This window comes from Hippoglossus hippoglossus, chromosome 11 (genome assembly GCF_009819705.1).
Source record: "Hippoglossus hippoglossus isolate fHipHip1 chromosome 11, fHipHip1.pri, whole genome shotgun sequence".
Lineage (NCBI taxonomy): Eukaryota > Metazoa > Chordata > Actinopteri > Pleuronectiformes > Pleuronectidae > Hippoglossus > Hippoglossus hippoglossus.
The window spans coordinates 8,178,798-8,197,114 of record NC_047161.1 but is presented as its reverse complement, the minus strand read 5'-3'; the positions used below and the strand labels follow the sequence as shown (position 1 = coordinate 8,197,114).

At 41.9% G+C, this 18,317-nt stretch overlaps 1 protein-coding gene across 6 annotated transcripts in view; it reads right to left on the bottom strand.

Moving 5' to 3' along the window:
• The window catches only part of csmd3b (CUB and Sushi multiple domains 3b), a 319,867-nt gene that overhangs the window by 37,363 nt on the left and 264,187 nt on the right, over window positions 1-18,317 (bottom strand). For 4 of the 6 annotated variants that reach the window (XM_034599798.1, XM_034599797.1, XM_034599799.1 and 1 more), the window contains exons 35-51: window positions 17,547-17,660; window positions 17,220-17,315; window positions 16,193-16,396; window positions 15,749-15,873; window positions 15,263-15,359; window positions 12,943-13,047; window positions 12,449-12,567; window positions 11,839-11,908; window positions 11,226-11,342; window positions 10,777-10,986; window positions 10,017-10,205; window positions 9,069-9,246; window positions 6,187-6,332; window positions 1,971-2,051; window positions 1,255-1,368; window positions 945-1,133; window positions 587-745 (exon numbers count right to left, since the gene is read on the bottom strand). In XM_034599798.1, the coding sequence (XP_034455689.1) occupies window positions 587-745; window positions 945-1,133; window positions 1,255-1,368; window positions 1,971-2,051; window positions 6,187-6,332; window positions 9,069-9,246; window positions 10,017-10,205; window positions 10,777-10,986; window positions 11,226-11,342; window positions 11,839-11,908; window positions 12,449-12,567; window positions 12,943-13,047; window positions 15,263-15,359; window positions 15,749-15,873; window positions 16,193-16,396; window positions 17,220-17,315; window positions 17,547-17,660 (2,313 nt within the window). The remainder of the gene's footprint in view (window positions 1-586; window positions 746-944; window positions 1,134-1,254; window positions 1,369-1,970; window positions 2,052-6,186; window positions 6,333-9,068; window positions 9,247-10,016; window positions 10,206-10,776; window positions 10,987-11,225; window positions 11,343-11,838; window positions 11,909-12,448; window positions 12,568-12,942; window positions 13,048-15,262; window positions 15,360-15,748; window positions 15,874-16,192; window positions 16,397-17,219; window positions 17,316-17,546; window positions 17,661-18,317) is intronic. The other 2 variants (XM_034599800.1, XM_034599801.1) reach the window with 1 other exon arrangement.

Sequence of the window (18,317 nt, the reverse complement as noted above, 5' to 3'; positions counted from 1 at the left end):
TCTTTCCCCCCCCCCTGTTATTATTCAATATATCATTCATCATACAGAACAATGGTTCTGTTAAAGGTTAAAGAGGCGGCCTCCTGAGTGGAGGCTATGAAGTGAATACGCAAAGTCAACAGCTGATAGCGTCTCCTCCCCTGCAACTGTCATAAAGTGTCCTTGAATAAAGTACTCAGCTCCCATTACCCACGGTGCTTAATGTCCAACCGTCTAAAGTTAGACTCAGCAGGTGGAGGTGCACGACTGAATGCAAAGCTCTGTAAAACAACATCTGTGCTCGTCCAGGTTTCCTCGTGTGAATGGAAGTAAACCCATAATGCATTTCAGTCGTGTGCTTTAGACAGACAGAAGTGAGGAAGAAGATAACGCTGAAGATCAAACCAACTTACTTGTATATTGTGCGATTTCTTGTCAAAGCTGTCTCTTGTTTCTCATTACGTTTAACGAATTATGATACAAACTTTGGCTCAATTTAAAAGTTAAAGTCTTTTATATGTTCTTCTGTCTGTCTAAGTCTGTCCTAGCAGCCATGCATTACAACAATAGTATAAAGTAGTAGTAAAAATAAAGTTGGGATACATACTTTGGTACTCACCAACATAGCGAATTTTGAAGCCTTTCTTGTTCGTGCCGTGGTCTGAGGACCAGCGGACCAGGAACTGGTGGCCGGAGGTGGTGAGGTTGAAGGGTGTGGGCAGGTCGCCGCTCAGCGTGGCCAGAGTGGGACTGTTGGTTGTGGAACCTGAGAGAGAGCGAGAAAAGGTGAAAGAGAGCGGAGGAAGAAGATGGGGAGGAAGAAAACACACAGAAGGGTGAGACACTCAAAAGAAACTGCAATTTGTTCTGTGCTGGTGCTGGAATTAGAAGTCTATATATAACTGTATGTCTGGTTTTCCCATGGTGGTCAACTTGGATCGTGTGTGTGTGTGTGTGTGTTTTACCATCAAATATCTCCAGCACATCAAACTCTCTCTCCGTGTGGAAGCTCTCGAAGGTGATGGTGACGTTGTATCCTTTCTCTACTGTGATGCTCCACGAACACATCTGGAGATTGGGGTAACTTTCTGGCCAACCGGGGCTCAGGATGACGCCTGATGAGTCGTACCTCACGTCGTGTGCCGGGCATTGGACTGTGGACATGGTAGAGAAATGGTTAAGTTAAATTTATACACACTATTACCTTATTTACATTTTTTTAGCATCAGATATTTTGTTAAAACCCTTTTTGCTGCTGTGTTGACAAACACACACCTTGGCATGTTGGAGGAGGTGCATCCATCTGCAGTCTCTCTCCAAGGCGACAGGTGAGAATCTCGCTGCCGACCAATGAGAAGCCAGGTTGGCATCTGTACCTGATGATGTCACCTGGAGGGACACAAGCATTGCATGAGGAAAGTGTTTGGAAATAAAAATAAGGCGAATAATGAAACGTATCATTTACAATTACTCATGCACTGCACTAAAGTACAAAGCTGATGTACTTTTACTTGAGTAATTTCCATTTGCCATTTTTCTCCTCCCCTTTATGTCTGAGGGACTTAGTGTACTTCTTACTCCACTACACTTATTTGACAGTTTTACAAATTAAGATTTGACATAATGAAAACATAATCAACTTTCACTGTTATAAATTAAACTCCCCAACAGCTTCTTAAATAGTTTAAAGACAGTTTCACCGTGACCAAATAGAATACAGTAGTACTAATATAATATTATTCATAATTTAAAATATATACATCACATCCATTGGGCCTTTCTGACACATACAAATACATTAGGGGTATTCTATTGTCTAAAATACTTCCTCCACCTCTTTATACGGTTTTTTAAATACAATTTTTAATTACACAAATATTACACCGCACCAGTGACTCTTGATCGGGATCTTCATGGTTTTTATTTTATCCTATTGGCAACTGACTAGTTTGCATCCTCCATCAAAGTGACGCGTCAGCCAGACAGCTCACCTATCTCCAGCTCCCCGTCCTCCATCAGTACGTCAGCGCTGGCCACTTCTGGAGGAGGCTGACAAACCCTTAATTGGTAGGCTGAGGAGGAGAGAGAACACAGAGAGGCACCATTTAGATGTGAAAAGAAATATGTTTGATCAACTTAAACTGGGTTGTCTGATGTTTTCTTTGTTGCTGCTGTGAATGTCTTAAATCTAAGTTTCTGGTCGTGCTGCATTGAGAAAATCCTTCCGTGACTCAAATAATGACACAACCTGTTGTCTGCTTATTTGATTTAATCTTGGTTGTATCAGTTTAACTTCACTTTTTAAAGTTCAGGCTGTCCGGTCACCAAACCGCGGGGATCGACAAATAGACGCCGCCGCGCAGACACAGCCCTGCCTTGAATCATAAAGAGCAAGTGGCTTCACAGCTACTGAGCTGAAGGCTGCAATCAATATGACTGCATGACCATAGATCACTCACTAACAGAGTAAGAGAAAGAGGGAGAAAACACAGATGGAGAGAGGGAGAGAGAGAGACAGAGAGGGCTGAGGGCTGTAAGTCAGGATGAAATTGACTATGAAAATGAGACCTGCCAATAGTATCTGCTGCTCTCATGCATATCAAAGCCCTGTTGTGTGTGTGTGTGTGTGTGTGTGTGTGTGTGTGTGTGTGTGTGTGTGTGTGTGTGTGTGTGTGTGTGTGTGTGTGTGTGTGTGTGTGTGTGTGTGTGCCAGTGTGTGAGAGGATCACTGTGAGCAGTCATTGATCTCACTAAGCTCCGAGAGCGTTTTTCTTTTTTTCTTCTTCTCTTATAGCTACTTCCACATTCACGTCACATCATCGTCTTTCTCCGTCCACATGTCCATGACAACACCATCAGCCGCAGCGTGGTCCTCGTCCCTGCGCGGGATTGTTCTGGCATTCAGAGCCGTGACCCAGACATAAATAAATAGAAGGACAACGGCATTGATAAACATCCCCCGACCGGAGGACTGATGCTTCCGCTGGGGTATATTTGGCATTTCAAACCAAAACTGCACTTTAGCATCTGTCTCGGAGACAAAGTGCTTCTGAATTTCTGCTGCGTCACTAAAGGACGCAGAGGAAGAAACGTAAATAAATAGAAAATGTGTTCCCTCACGAGGAAAATCTATCAGGAGCGCTGCTTATTATTCCTGCATTCGTTAACTTAGACATTTTTATCTTTTCTAGACTACAAAGTAGGGAAACACGACCTGCTCATACAACCCTGACTCTTGCCTTTCTATTCTTGTTTTTATCATCTAATAAAATTGAAGTGACAAAACAATGCTAACGACCACTGGCGCGCATGCCATCCCGTCTCCCCCCTTCTCCATCTCCCGTGTCACTCTGCGCTGTGCGTCCCCCAATAAAGCAGAAATTGAAAATATACTTGGATCCGTCAGCTGGTGCAGTTCCTGTGCGAGTGTGACAGCTGACAGTTAAAACCTGCAAACAGAAGTTCATTAACAACGTGTCATCTGTCTGAAAAAGGGGAAGCCTGCTCAAAATTAAAAAAAATAAAACCTGACATCCACACTCACGAGCAGAGAAGAGAAATTGTTGGAAAAGAAGCAAATGGAAACTTCTTGGAGGAAAAGGTGGAGGGCAGAGAGAGAGAGAGAGAGAGAGAGAGAGAGAGAGAGAGAGAGAGAGAGAGAGAGAGAGAGAGACCCTTTGACAGACTGTGTTGTGAAGGGTAATACAAGTAGAGAAAGTTAGACTCATTAGAATCCATTCTGTCAAAAGACAATGAACTGTTCTGACAAGGATGAGTAATATAATTATTATTTACTTTGCTGTCTGAGGAAAACCCTGCAATCCCCAAAGTATCAGCATTTTTCTAGCAATAAGCTATTTTCTCACTGTTTATAAAACACTTGAAGTTAAAGTACACAAAGAGTAAAAATAATCTGGGGTCAACTTCAGGACATTTCCACTTGAGCCTCCCATCCCTACTCTGTAAAATAATGTTCCTAAAATACGATACTGTTGGATTTCTCTATAATTTCAATGATCTCAACCTTCCTATGTTAGAGTTATGAGATAATGTATGTTATGATCTGGCACTAAATGGATAAAACTGAATTCAATTGAATTAATCAAGAGACCCTACATTTGAATGTTAGAAAAAGAAGAAATAAAATGACAGGGATTAAATCTTACATTCAACCCTGTTTCTGAGGGTTTTTCATAGTCATGCAAATAACTCTTTCACCATTATTTGAGCTCATCCATTGTATGCATTGTTGTAATGTCAGCCTTCAAAGCTTCAAGTCAAATCACAGAAGGAAAAACATCATAATTGGAGCCAAACGATTTCACAACAGTCGTCCGAAAAAAGATTGATGTTTGCAGGCAGACAGGCAAAAACGGGAAAGGAAGACGATCGGGGAGGATTTCATCTTAAACAGTGGTTGAAAACAAAGAGTAATCTGAGTGCACAGAAGGACCAGAGCGAAAGATTGAAATGAAATGAAAAACTGAACGGCACAGACAGTTTTGACACGGAGACAGAGCAGCGAAAAATACAATCTCCCAAACTCTGAGGAGGGGAGATGACTCTCTCTGTGTGTGTGTGTGTGTGTGTGTGTGAAACAGAAACATAAAAACCTTCTGTACAAGGAGAGACTCACTAATGAACAAACCCCAGTGAATGAATGTATTACTTGCGTGACTCCAGCAGCAATTAAAACACAATTTAAAAGTTTGTTCTTCATTAAGTTGTGCTGCGTTTTTCTCAATGGCTTAAAATCAGGGCAATAAACGTATTTCATTTGAATCTGATTACTAAATTCCTGAGAACAAAAGGAGGTTATAACCAAGGATGAGAAAACAAGGTGGATATTTGTACACAGGTGAAGTTGAAAGATGAACTTAAAAGTAAAATTAAGTTTCTTTTCGACAAACCACTTTAGAAACGTTACTTTCCTCCGATCATGAGACATTAGGTCAGAACCCCGATCACTTATAGTGTATCAGGTGATAAGTGATTGATTTGCACACTTCAATCAGTTGTTCTTTGTCCAAGTCGTCAATCATATCAATCAAAATCAAACCTTCATCGAAACGAACAGCCATTCTCCGTCCTCATTTTACGAAAATAACTCTTTCACTTTATCTTCCAACCACAGCATCATATTTATCAAATGCGGCCTTGGTTTGGTTGGCAGTGGCCATTTTATACCTTTCAGTGTTTTATTGAGCTTCACTTACATTTATCAACGATGTCAAGCATTATTACAATATTTCACTGGACAAAAAACGGGTCTATTCGCTCTGTCACCAAGGACATGAGACCTGAAAAAAGGGCTTCAATGCCACAGGAGAGTGACTCACATATGACAAACTATGCTCAAGTATCTTGTGACTCAATTGGAGTCACCCTGTGCTTTGTCAAAAATGAGCTCAAAGAAGAAGGTCTCGAAAGGGAAACGTTGAATTCATACGTGGTCTGTTAATCCACAGAGGACTTTATCTACATCACTGCAAATACCAATTTAATTCATGATATGAAAACTATCAATAGCTCCACTGTGACTAATATATTATTAGTGTGGTTTGGTTGTGATAAAGACTATAAAAACGTCCTGAGTCAGAGTGAGTGAAAAGAAGCAGGTGGAAGATAAGGAGGACGAGTCGAAACTCAGCGATGCCATCAATGCAGCTCCAACTTATCACAGCGACAGAGTTTTAACCAGCAGGCGAATTGTAGGAATGAACCAAAGTGACCTTAGACAACCTGTCACCACCATCCCATTCCATATGAGAGCGAGGGCTGCAGGTGAAGAGAGAGAATTTGTCTGAGCAGGTGAGCATCCAAAGTTAATGCTGCTAACGGAAGGGATGAAACCGACTGGCATAAAAAAAAGAACAGGGAGACAGTGCTCTTTGCCTCGCTCTCCCACACAAACACACTGACCGTCTGTCATAGTCAGACTGTCCATCAGCTGCACTGGCAGAAAACCTGCCTGCGTCGCTGGCCGTCCATAAAGATTTTACTCTCCTCAGCAGGCAGGCAGGATTCAAAATGAACAAATTGCCTACTGGTTTTACCCCCTTTGCTGAGGCTAACAAATTCAGCTACAGATAAAATGGCTAATGACACTTTTATGTGTAAAAGAGTGGACACAATCAAATGATGTGTACAGTCAATAATAATATCGCCAGCCCCCAGACAACCTTGACAATGTGGTTACGTTCTTACCGTGGTAGCTTAAGACAAAGAAGCCAGCTCCAGAGAAGTCCGAGTGGAACTTGATGAGGATGATGTTGGAGGTGGAGTAGACGGACTCCAAAGCTGTGTTCCCACTGAACTGGCCGATCTGAGGAGAGGATTGGTCCGGACCGTCCCTGTGGAAATACAAAAAGAAGATTTATGTCACAAAAAGGTGCACTCATAGATTAAAGGCCCACTAATGAATGGACTTGATCTTTCTTTATAGAACAATGGGGTTAGAGAATTCAGCATAAAATATTATTGTTTAAGTTCTCGCAGTCGTCTGTGACATTTAAACGGTGATTTGTGATCAGGAAATGGTTTCTCCGAGGGAAGAAACAAAGACCTGGAGCTGCTCCATTGACTGCGAATGGGTTTCAGACTTTGTGTGACAAAGTGGCCGCGCACCAGAGTGATTGTGCGTGAATGTGGGCTCATCTTCCTTCTCGGAACCATCTCAACAATGTCACAAAGCTCATTTAGATATGAAACATCCACAAACTCACATTGTAGTGAACTCACAAAATACCAGCAGCATTTCCTGATGGATGAAGATTGATTTACACGTCATCAGATCAAAAGAGAAACAAATACGAATCCAGGTTCAGAATTTGACTTGGACCTTTGGCTTCTTTTCCGTCATAATGATATCGGCTTCATGAAAAGTTGCACAATTTCCACACACCGCCGACAGGAAGTTATCCATCAAATGGCAGGTCGGGCTCCCGGTGCAGTGTCATGAGCATATTTCACCTTTAATGACAACACCACCAGCTGTCAGACTGGGAACTAACCAATAGAGGGCTCATTATCGATGATTAAAAAGTGTCATCAGCAAGTTAGATGAAATGATTATTTCCTGCTGTTAAGTGTTTTTAAATGAGGCCAATTATACCTGTCAGGTTATGCAAGGAATTATCCTTGCTGATGATTGGGCGGCTCGGAGTTGGTTCATTCGAGGCTTTTCCACCGCTGATTGCTGCTGATGCTCACGTTCACTAACAATTACGAGAGCATTATGGCATCTCACACACACACACACCCACACACACCCACACACACACACACACACACACACACACACACACACACACACACACCCACACACACACACACACACACACACACACACACACACACACACACACACACACACACACACACACACACACACACACACACACAGAGAGAAGGCCGTCCTGTGTGTGGTAACATCGGTGACATGTATGGTAATTCTTACCATGGACTCCAGTAGTATGGCTCCCAGTGTGAGACCCAATTAGCCGACTAACTGACTGTCAGGTTGACTGGCTCCGGACGGAGGAGACCGCTGTGAAAATCACACCTTTACCATGGACACTGTGCTCCCCACGGGGAGCCGGTGTGGTGGCAGCGAGGTTGTGAGTTTTTAAATCTGCTGCTGTCTTTGCTTTGTGTGAGTTCAGCAGTTTGTCTACTTTCTTTTTTTTCCTCCCAGCTGACAGCAGGGTCAGGGACATGCTGTGGGACCAATTCATGGATTCACAGAATTGGCCGTGGGTGGACAGCACATGGCTCAACAATGTTGTGTTGTTTGACATGAGAAAGGCTGAATGGATGTTTTTTTGGCAGTTTTGAGTACAGCTGTACACTTTATACATCTATATATTAAATAAACCTCATCGCTGTTATGTAGAGTTCAGATTTTGATGGATTTTGACGGACAAAACATGAAATTTCAGAATCACATACACATACAGGGAATTTGACTAGGGTTTAGCAATGTATTTACAAATAGACATGCAGCTAAGGATGAGGACAATAAAAACTGAACAAATAAGTTAAAGACATAAAAAATGTTTACTAATCAATGAATAAAATAAAATATAATAACCAGAAGTGAGATCAAATTAGCTTTATGTGAAGGAGTTTTCTGCTGTTAGTTCATAGAGAATGACACAACAGTATTTTGCATCTAAACTGGTACAACAATCAACAGTATGTCCCATATCTGATGGAGGCTGTAGTCAGGAAGTTACATCTAAATATTCAGATTGTTGATGGTGATGTTACTGAACTGGGTCCTGGAAGATCAGATTGAGCCAAGACCTGCATCCATGCAACTAAATCTGAATCTGAAAGTGAATATTATAACAAGCTGGAAAATATGAGACAGACATTTGGTCCTTCTGTGTCAGTCGGGTGTCTGGTCTGCCAGATGACAATGCACCCTGCGGTCTATTTATGGGAAACAGGCTTTCGCTATAGAGAAGCGGCAGACATATTGTAACCCTATAGAAACAGCCTGTACGGTCTATTTATGGTTCTGCTGCCACCTCGTACCTGCAGATAACTAAGAAACATGCAATCTAAGCACCATTTAAACACCTGCATTGACAAAATGTCTGCTGATGCCGATGGCCGCTCCCCTCAGGAAGAATAATGACGAGAAAAGTCAAGGGTGGGGCGGTGGGGAGAGAAACATGTTTTGTATACGGCATATGAGGCTTAGCGAGAGAGAAAGACTTGTGGGAAAAGAGAGATGGGAAGAAAAAGAAACATGACAAGAAGCAAATCATGTCAGAGGAACTAACTTTAAATTCAAGGAGAAATGTCTGTAGTCATATAAACCCTTGCAGGAATTCACCAATTAGTGGGCAGCTCTGAAAAGATGTTAAAGAGCATGAAACCCTGGGAGAGAGAAAACGTGTGCGTGTGACAGATTTTCCGAATATGGAGGAACAAATTAAATGGCGATTAAATGGCAGGCCAATAAAAAATAAACTTGTTTGCTGAAATAAACCTTAATGAAGCAGAAGGAGATGCAGAGATCTGTGAGAAGTGGCGACATAACGAGGACGAACTCGGTGAAATAAAGAACTGACACCCACCACACGGTGATGTAGTCGTATATCGGCTCGGTGCTCAGCACGGTGAAGTTGATGTAAATCCCGTGGCCGGGCGGAACCCTCACGCTCCACACGCAGTCCTGGAAGTTGGGGTATTCCTCCGGGTGACCGGGAGAGTAAATGGTTCCATTTAATGACGTGATGTTCCCACCACAGAGAGCTGCGAGACACAACGTTAACAGAATTACCTTTAATAAATTACCAGCGAATTAGTATTAACTTTGTGAAGCTTGGGTAATTGTCTGGATGACTGAGGGAGGACGTGGCGATCAGTCTTCTAATAACACCTTGATACTTTGAATAAACTGTCATTACAGTTTTATTTCACTTCTGCAGCTCAGGTATTCTGTGGGTGTGAGTGTTGCCCTGCACTGATGTAATCTCACCGCGGCTGAGAGCCATAACACTTCATATTTACAATTATATAAACTGAGGGTCCTTTAGTAGCTTTACAATTAAAAAATAATATTACTTGGATTAATGTGCAGTTACTGGTCATAAAGTTAAATAAAAAATAATTTCATGATGGGATTTCACCTCCACAATTATCTGGAAATACAAAATAACAACACTCCTGACAGCTCTGTAATTATTTCGAGATTTATTTCATACACACTTTTGTGGAAATGAACTTTCTCCTGTTGATTCCTTCAACAGTAGAACAATTCAGTTTTTATTAAGTGTTGAGTTACACAAAACTTTCTACTTTACCCACAGTGCAACAATCAATATGACCTGGTTATACGCCGACTACACTGAGCACTCTGTTAAAAAAAGCAGTGTTGAAAGGTATGAAAATATTAAGTGCACATTAAAGGGTCATTCCCTTCACTTTACTCCCAAGTGTAAAACTATGAGATATCTCCCATTAAAGCAAACTACTGTAGAATGCATGTAACCGACGAAAGGTTCACAGATGCCACGACTCACCTTCACATCGTGGCAGCGGGTGGTTCCAGTTCCTGCTGATCCCGTGTAAACACGTGAGCGAAGCATCTCCGATCAGAGAGTAACCGGGCAGACATTCAAACGACACCGTCATCCCCACGCTGAAGTCCGTGCCGATCACGATGCCGTTTCGAAAAGGCCGAGGGTCCGGGCAGCTCTGGAGCTGATAGGCTGGAGGGACGAGAAACAGACACAAAGGAGATGACTCAAGAAATGCTGGGAAAGGCAACCATTGGTAGCGATAACATCCATTAATATAATAAAACTGCTTGTATTTACATTTTCCCTGTTTTAAAACACTGTGGCTGTGCTGCTGTCATCAGATAAGAGCCATTATTCATCGGCCACTGTAATTTCCCCATTAATGGAAATACCGGTAACAAATTAAGGCTAATTTGTCAAATTTGTCACAATTAATGTAAGAACGCTTAAAACCTTTTTTGTTGCCTCAGTGAATAAATATGACACTCATCGAGTCGCGGAAATTATAGGGACCTGCATGAGCACTGTAATTTTTGGCAAGTGCAAAACAATTTTTTTTTATTGTTGTCTGATACTTTTGTTTTAATTTGATTTGTCAATCCTGAGAAATTAAATTGTATAAATCTGATGACCACATTGGCAGGAGCTGCTGTTTTCAGCTGAGTTAGAACCTGTCAGTTGTCAGCTCTTGTTTTTTCTTTGCCTAGAGAATCAGTGTAAACAAGATGTTGCACAGGAACTTGTTGAAGACAACATGCACCTTGATATGTGATGTGGAAGCCAGGTTTGTTCTGTGAGTAGTCGCTGTGGAAGAAGAAGCTGGTCTGGTGGGTGGTGCTGAACAGAGCTTTGGGGATGACGGGGCCGCTGAACCGGTCGATGACCGAGCCGGTCTCCAGCGTTCCACTGCGGATCTCTAAGTAATCGTGGATCGCTTCGGTGGAGAAGTTCAGGAACTGGAGATGGATGCCTGGGAAAAAAAATACACAACTCGTGACATTTACTGTAGATAACAAATTGAAAAGCATGGGTAAAGGCCACCGACATTAATCCAATGAATGAGCGAGTAACTGAATAAGCCAGTCTGTAAATAACATAGATACACAGAAGTGGAGACAGACACAAAGAGAGAAAACAGATGCTCGACCACACAGAAAAAAGAACTGCACATATTTCATGCTCAAGTCCAAAGTTGACAGTGTGTCTTACCGAAGCCGACAGGTAAGTTGACTGTCCATGTGCAGTCTAATCCACTGGGGTAGTTGCCTGGGTAACCGGGACTTAGAATCACTCCACTTACATCTGTCATAGACCCACCGCACTGGGCTGGAGTCACGCACACACACAAAGAGAAGAAAAAAGGTGGTTGGGTGTCGAAAGCAGAGCATCAGAAGCAGGAGGGTGACCTCACCGAGCTCAGCAGACTTGCTTCCCCTCTCTTTTTTAGGACATTGCTTCTGACCTGACACTTTGCACAATTTTCAACACTATATTAATATTCTGAGTCTTTAATAAAAAAAACCTCATTGAATAAATTAGCGTTGTGCGAGTATAAATGTGTCCGGGCGCTTGTTTCCCCTCGTTTGCATTCTGATGCTTTGGCAACACCGTGCGTGTTTGTGGCAGAGTCTGACTTAACTTTGCATCAGTTTAAAAGCCTCATCGCGTTCCACACAGAATACTAAATAATCAGCTCATCACAGAACAGTGAACTGATCAAACAGCTCAGAGACACTACAGTCATTTCTGCAGCACTGAAAATCTGCAGGCGTCTTTGTGTATCCAGAGTGTGTGCATATATGTTGTGTAGAACGACACCTACCGAGACACAGTGGTACAGGGTAGTTCCATCTTCTAACGGGACCAGGCATGCAGGTGATATGTGCATTGCCCTAGAAATGAAAAAAAGCAATCTATGATCAAACATCAGTTGGGAAATCACCACAGATGAGCAGATAATTAAGTCTGTGTTATCTGCTCGACAATAATATCGCAATAACAGCGGGATTGTGTAACAGTCACACTGTGGAGCTGCACATTAAACATGACCAAAGGCAAACCTTCATTAGAGCTGTACAGTGCGCTACAAAGACATCGGGCGGACCACAACAGAGACATACATTATTCACGAGTTGTGCAAACCACACAAGAGCTGTGTGTTTAGCATGAGCCCGGGAAAAACCACCTGAGAATGGGGTTTCCCTCTGATTCGCAGATTAAATAGTTCTTGGTTTGCAGAGCCAGGGGATAGAGAAACGAGTGAATGGCAGCACATCAGAGACGCTGAGCAGCCTTTAATGATTTCAGACACATCGCTGGCAGTCGCTTTGCATTCAACTGCAACTTGAAATTGCTATCCTCCGGTTTGAGTGTGTAGTGAAGGACAAACAGTATGCAAACAAAAAAAAATATGCAGGAGGTTGTATTCATACCTGAAGAGAGTACCCTTGTTCACATGAAAACTGCACAACATCTCCGACCATGAATCTGTCTCCTTGTCTAATTCCGTAGTTCGGAGTCTGAGGCTCCGGGCACGACTCTAACCCAATAGCTGAAAGTATAAAAAAATAACATCGTTATACAAGCTTCAGTTGAAGGTGCAGTGTGTAAGATTCAGGTGAAAGGGATCTATTGGCCCTTTATTTTTAAATACTTTATATTTACATCGGGAGTGGGTCCATTCTACGGAGGCCGCCATGTTTTTTAAAGTAGCCCTAACTGGACAAACTAAACACCTTTTGAGTATTTATGACAACTGAGAGCTACCACAGGTTCTCCTTCATGTTTGGAAGGGGAGGGTGAGGTGAGAGGTATTCAGCTGCAACATTCAGCTTAACCACTAGATGTCACTAAACTCTACACACTGGACCTTTAAGTTTCATGTATCTATTGCATAGTCATGTTATCTCCACGATAAATACGTTACCTGTGTATTCCAGGTGAAACCCAGCAGCTGAGACACTAATGTCCGAGCTGAAGCTGAGATAGAGGTTGTTGGATGTACTGTTCAGGAGAGGGGGGATGGTGGTGCCTGGACGCAGGGAGAAAAGAAACAGAGCAACAAAGGTCCATGAACACATTTCTTTGGTTTTTCAACCGAGGCTTAAAAGCAAATGATCACAGTTATCTGACAACGCAAGAAAACAACAAAGGTCCTGCCAAAGATACACTTTCCCTTTCTTTTTGTTTGTGAAGTGTTCTCAGAGGAGGGAGAAGGGAATTACTTCTTATTGGAGACATCTGTTGTATACTAAACCACTTTTCAAATGTTGGCTTGACCTACATAGCGCGGCGAGGGAGAAGTGCTGAGTAAAAGCCGGAGCTGCACGATTGAAGCCAAGCTGGCGCCAGTGCAACAGGGTGATTTGGTCGGGGCCCTTCAAAATAACACATACATTAACCTTCTCGAATCTTCTTATCACTGGAAATGTATAACTGTCTTTTTCCAAAGTCCAGCGAGCAGTGAGCAAAAAGTAACTACATGACGGTTTTGATTTACATTCAGTTTTTTAAAATTTTTTATCCAGTGGCCTGTGTACCTGCGAAACATATCAATGCTTCAGAGAAATCCCTCTGATTGAACAGTGAATTAGGCCGATGGATGTCTTTTGTAAAGATAATTAATTAGCAGGTTTCTGAACAGTCTGCGGACCCCCTGCTGGTTGTATTCACACTCCAGGATAAAAATCCCATTCATTATCATGACGTAAAATAAAAAAAAAAATATTTTCCTTAATTATGAATGATGAATGAGGATGAATAATTAACGCCATGTGCTTAAGCACAGCCGTCATTTTTTGGGAGTGTGACAGGATTCATTAACAATTGTAATTAACCCTTTCGGAAAGTTTTTATCATGATGCAGCATATGTTCGCTCAACATTATTATTAATGGAAAAGAATCACTATCGTAGTCATTTCATTGCCCGCTCTTTTCGATAATGTCTTATCCGGTTTGACATAAAGATGTCAAGCCCTTCCATAGATAATTTAACGCAGCCGGCAGATAACCAGGTGACTTTGGCTCTCTAAAAGCAGTATTAGTATCCCCAGAAGATGCTGACTCCGCATTTGCTTGAATTATTCGAGTGATTAAATCCAGAGGAATGCTTGGCCCGGCCTGAACACACGCTTTTGGCTGAGTGTGAGTTGTGGAAGCACTGGTGCAGAGGCATTTGGAGCAGAGGCTGTTCCATTGTGGGGAGTGCAGACATCCAGACCAAAGGACACAGTAATGTACGGCACTCTGCTTTATTGACGTTTTTCCCTACATGCATAGAAAAAATAGAATGGCAATCTAAAATATACAGTATGACATGATTTATAGCTTTTATGGAGCATAATTTCAGTGATTGTTATAAACTACATTAAAGAAAAAATTGTAGGACACATATAACACATTGACAGATCATGTGTGCAGCTGCTGGTGAGAGGATTTCCCTGCGACTAAAGATTTATCACTGACACAGCATTTCTGCTAAAAATAAAGGTTAGGCTGCAAAACAGTAACAGTCTGGCCTAGAAACAGAAAGCAGTGAAATGTGTTTTTGCTCTGCTCCTGCACTTTATTAGAGTGATCAATCAATTTAATGCTATAGCAATTATGGTTCGTACCAACTAATTGATTGTTTTATTGTGTGTAATTAATGGTAAATATCAAGCATACCATAATTAAGAAAAGGTTAAGGTAAGATTGTGCTGTCAATTTTGGGAACGTTTAGACATTTTCTTTTGCAATCAATGTTTTTAACAGACCAAATTAAAGCTGGTGAAGCAACATCTATTTTTAGAAGAGAATCAGAGTGAGAGACTAATGATGAATTATTTATGCAACATAAATTTCTCATATGATTTTCAAGGAATCCCAGATAAACAGTCAGGTGTCAGTGGGTGTGAACCTCAGCTCCTGCTGTGAGACCAGTTTAGATCTGACTGTGATCTTAGCAGGGGGCCACATGAGCCGCGTCTCACAACATTATGACAACACGCAATGTTTCCCCCAACGATATTGTATTTAATTAATAACTTTGATAAATAAGTTATATTGACTGTGATCAAGATACAAACAGCCGAGAGTCGTGCTCTCTTGGCGACTTGATCTACAACAATAGCTCTAAAAAGATTGACACAACAATTCGATTCTAAACTGTGTGATGCTCAATTTAACAGTTAATATTAAAGTTAACCACAACAAACAAACCAAAACATCATGTTCTTTTTCAGTTGCAGTAAATAAATGTGTTTACCAGAGTAGCTGCCCAGTCGTGGTGCATGGTTGTCTGCGCCGTCGTAAAAATCCAGGGAGTCCCAGTTGTGCTCAGTGGCAAAACTCACCACTTGTATCTGAAGACGTCAAGAAAACAGAAAAGACAAAAACGCATATGGTCTGTTAATTTGTGTAAATATTCAATACAAAACAATCCCATATTATATTTAACAAACCTGTACTTGATGTGATTTACTTCAACAATTAAGACAAACTTTTCCCGTCTAATTTTTGTCAAAAGCATCTTTGTCTTTGTATTTATCTCTGAGAGCAATTTAGCAAACATGCAATCAAGTCTTATCTCTCCTGATTACATCCATTCTACTTATCTCTGGATGGTCCCTTTATCACAGATCACCCATTTGTTTGTTACTCCAACAATATCTTATCTCCCCTGACATCCCGCCTGCTCAGCTTTTAAGCCAATGATACGTCGGTCAGCCAGGAGACAGGTGACAGGTCCTACCTGTATTCCAGCCCCCTCTGGAACGGAGACCTTCCACACACAGTTCTGGTTGTTGTCGTACGGCTCCGGATAGCCAGGTGACAGGATTGTCCCGCGTCGAGCGGTCAACGCACCCCCACAGGGAACTGGGAGAGGGGAGAGCGTTGACAAACAGAGTGAGCAGAGAGGAGGGGGAAGTAGAGGGGGAAACAACATGTTTGTCTGTGAGTAACACAAAAACAGAAAATGGTTTATACCAACTCTCCCCAACAAAGAAGGGGAGGCCAACGAGCTAAAATCCTGTGTGGCAGCTTGGGCATAGTTAGATTTAGGGTCTGGCCAAATTAAAATGTGTTTTTTGTTTGGATGAGACTGTGTTAGATTTATTTTAGTGGAGTGCCAATTTTATTTGATATTACTGCACTCTGAACAGGAAAACAGGGAAATCTCCAGGTGTATCTTTACCTATGCATGTTGGCAGGGTGTCGTTCCATTGGGCCAGGTTGTCTGGGACGCTCTCACAGCGGATGGCAGTGGAGCCGTGCAGGACATAACCAGGGTTGCACTCAAACTGCACCATGGAGCCGACTGCGAAGTCGTTGCCGAGACGTTTCCCAAAACGAGGTTCAGGGACCGAACTGCACTGGCTGGAACTGGTCCTTGGTACCGCTGAAGACACAAGGAAGATGTCACAAATACTAAAAAGTCTTAATATTAATGGGAATGCCACATGTGCTGTTATTACTTCTGCCTGTCTTGGCCTGGGCAAACCTCTCAGTGTAGCTTTTACTGATAAACTGTGGCATTTTATATGCAATGGTCACTTACAAAATACAAGAGATAACCTTTTATACCCTGTATTATAAGAAGGGTAAAGCGGGGGGTAGGGAAACTTTTTTTTCCTATGAAAGGCCATTTCAATTTTTGCAACATCCAGTGTGGGCCAGACTAGATTATTGAACACATATATCACACTAACCTTTCTAATGGTCCACGTATGGCTTACAAAGAAAGCAATCCCCCCCTGGTATCAAACTCTGCAGTAATCCCACACACAAACATCACTCGTTTGAACGGCTGAGTCTGTTGTGTCATCACAGGCCAGAGAGAGAAAACTGGATATTTCTCTTGTTCCCCTTCAACGTTTCCTAAATATTTTGTGCTATATTAATAATCTGCCGTGCGACGGTGCCTCGTGGGTCGGATCAAACTGTGACGGGCTGTGAGTCCAGATGTCCTTTAAGGGGTATTAACTGGCTCCTCACACAAAACCTCACTGCGGTTATGAAGGATTTCTTATGAAACCTTTAACCTGACGTATACAAGTGAGTTAAGAAAACCCTTAGGCCGGGAAAATACAATTTATTTGATTGAAGTGGCTGGATTTAATTGTGCTACAGCTATAGTGATTAGGCGAAAACTGTATAAGTAGCACGAGTACCACTTCTATTAAAGATGTAGATTAAAAATAACTGGCTCATTGTTTTCTGACCTTGGTAGACGAAGTGGAATCCTTTCGCAGTTTCCGATCCAACGGTGGTAAACTTTACGGTGATCTGGTTTGCCGAACTCAGAGGGAGAGACTCACCTAGACAGTCAGACAGAGTTAAAGAATCCATCTGGATATAAATCCATCCATCTATCATCCATCCATCCATCATCCACCCAGCCAGCCAGCCAACCATCCATTCCTCAAACCATCCATCTATACAGTCAGCAAGCAAGGCGTCCATCCATCCATCCATCCATCCATCCATCCATCCATCCATCCATCCATCCATCCATCCATCCATCCATCCATCCATCCATCCATCCTTACCAGAGTGGGAACCAGAAAGGGAAGATAACAGTGTGTTCTGTTGCGTGGGCCCATCATAGATCTCTACCACATCATTTAAAGATGTCTGGAACATCACAAACTGACCAAAGAGCACTGGAGATAACAAAAAGAGGAAAGAAAAGACAGATGAAGGGATTAGTTAACCACACTTGAATTGTGGCAAATTATTATTCCATGCCACTGTCTGCTACTGACCTTCCAATGATAAAATTAACCTGCAATACCCAATTTAAATGCTATTAAGCTGCAGTGTCAACTCCTGTTTGAAACCAACTATTGGCACAAAATTACATATCAGGACCCTTAATAGTCGAAATATTACCTTATTTTCATCATGCACTTGTCCAACCCGTCCCCCATATCAATTGGATTTGTTGTATCACTGCTCTCAGCTTTTAGATTGAAATAAGTGGCTTAGTTTGTTAACTTATGCCAATACGATGAGATATTTCTATGTATACTTTATTACAGTTCAAACTGTAATTGGCAGGTAGGAATTATACAAAGGTTTGCAACACAACACAACAAACCCATTTCTCAAGTGCAAGAACAAAACCTTTAATTGTCTGTTTTACTTTGGCATAGAGTATAAAGGAATGTGCAAAAAGGCTGCTGTAGTAACCAGGCATTAAACCCAGGCCTCCCATATAATGACTGGAGAATCCTTTTACTAAATCACAAGTTTTTTACTGCAGCATGTAACATTTAAAGACTTCTGAGACCCCGGATTTCCTCAGGCTGGTACAATTC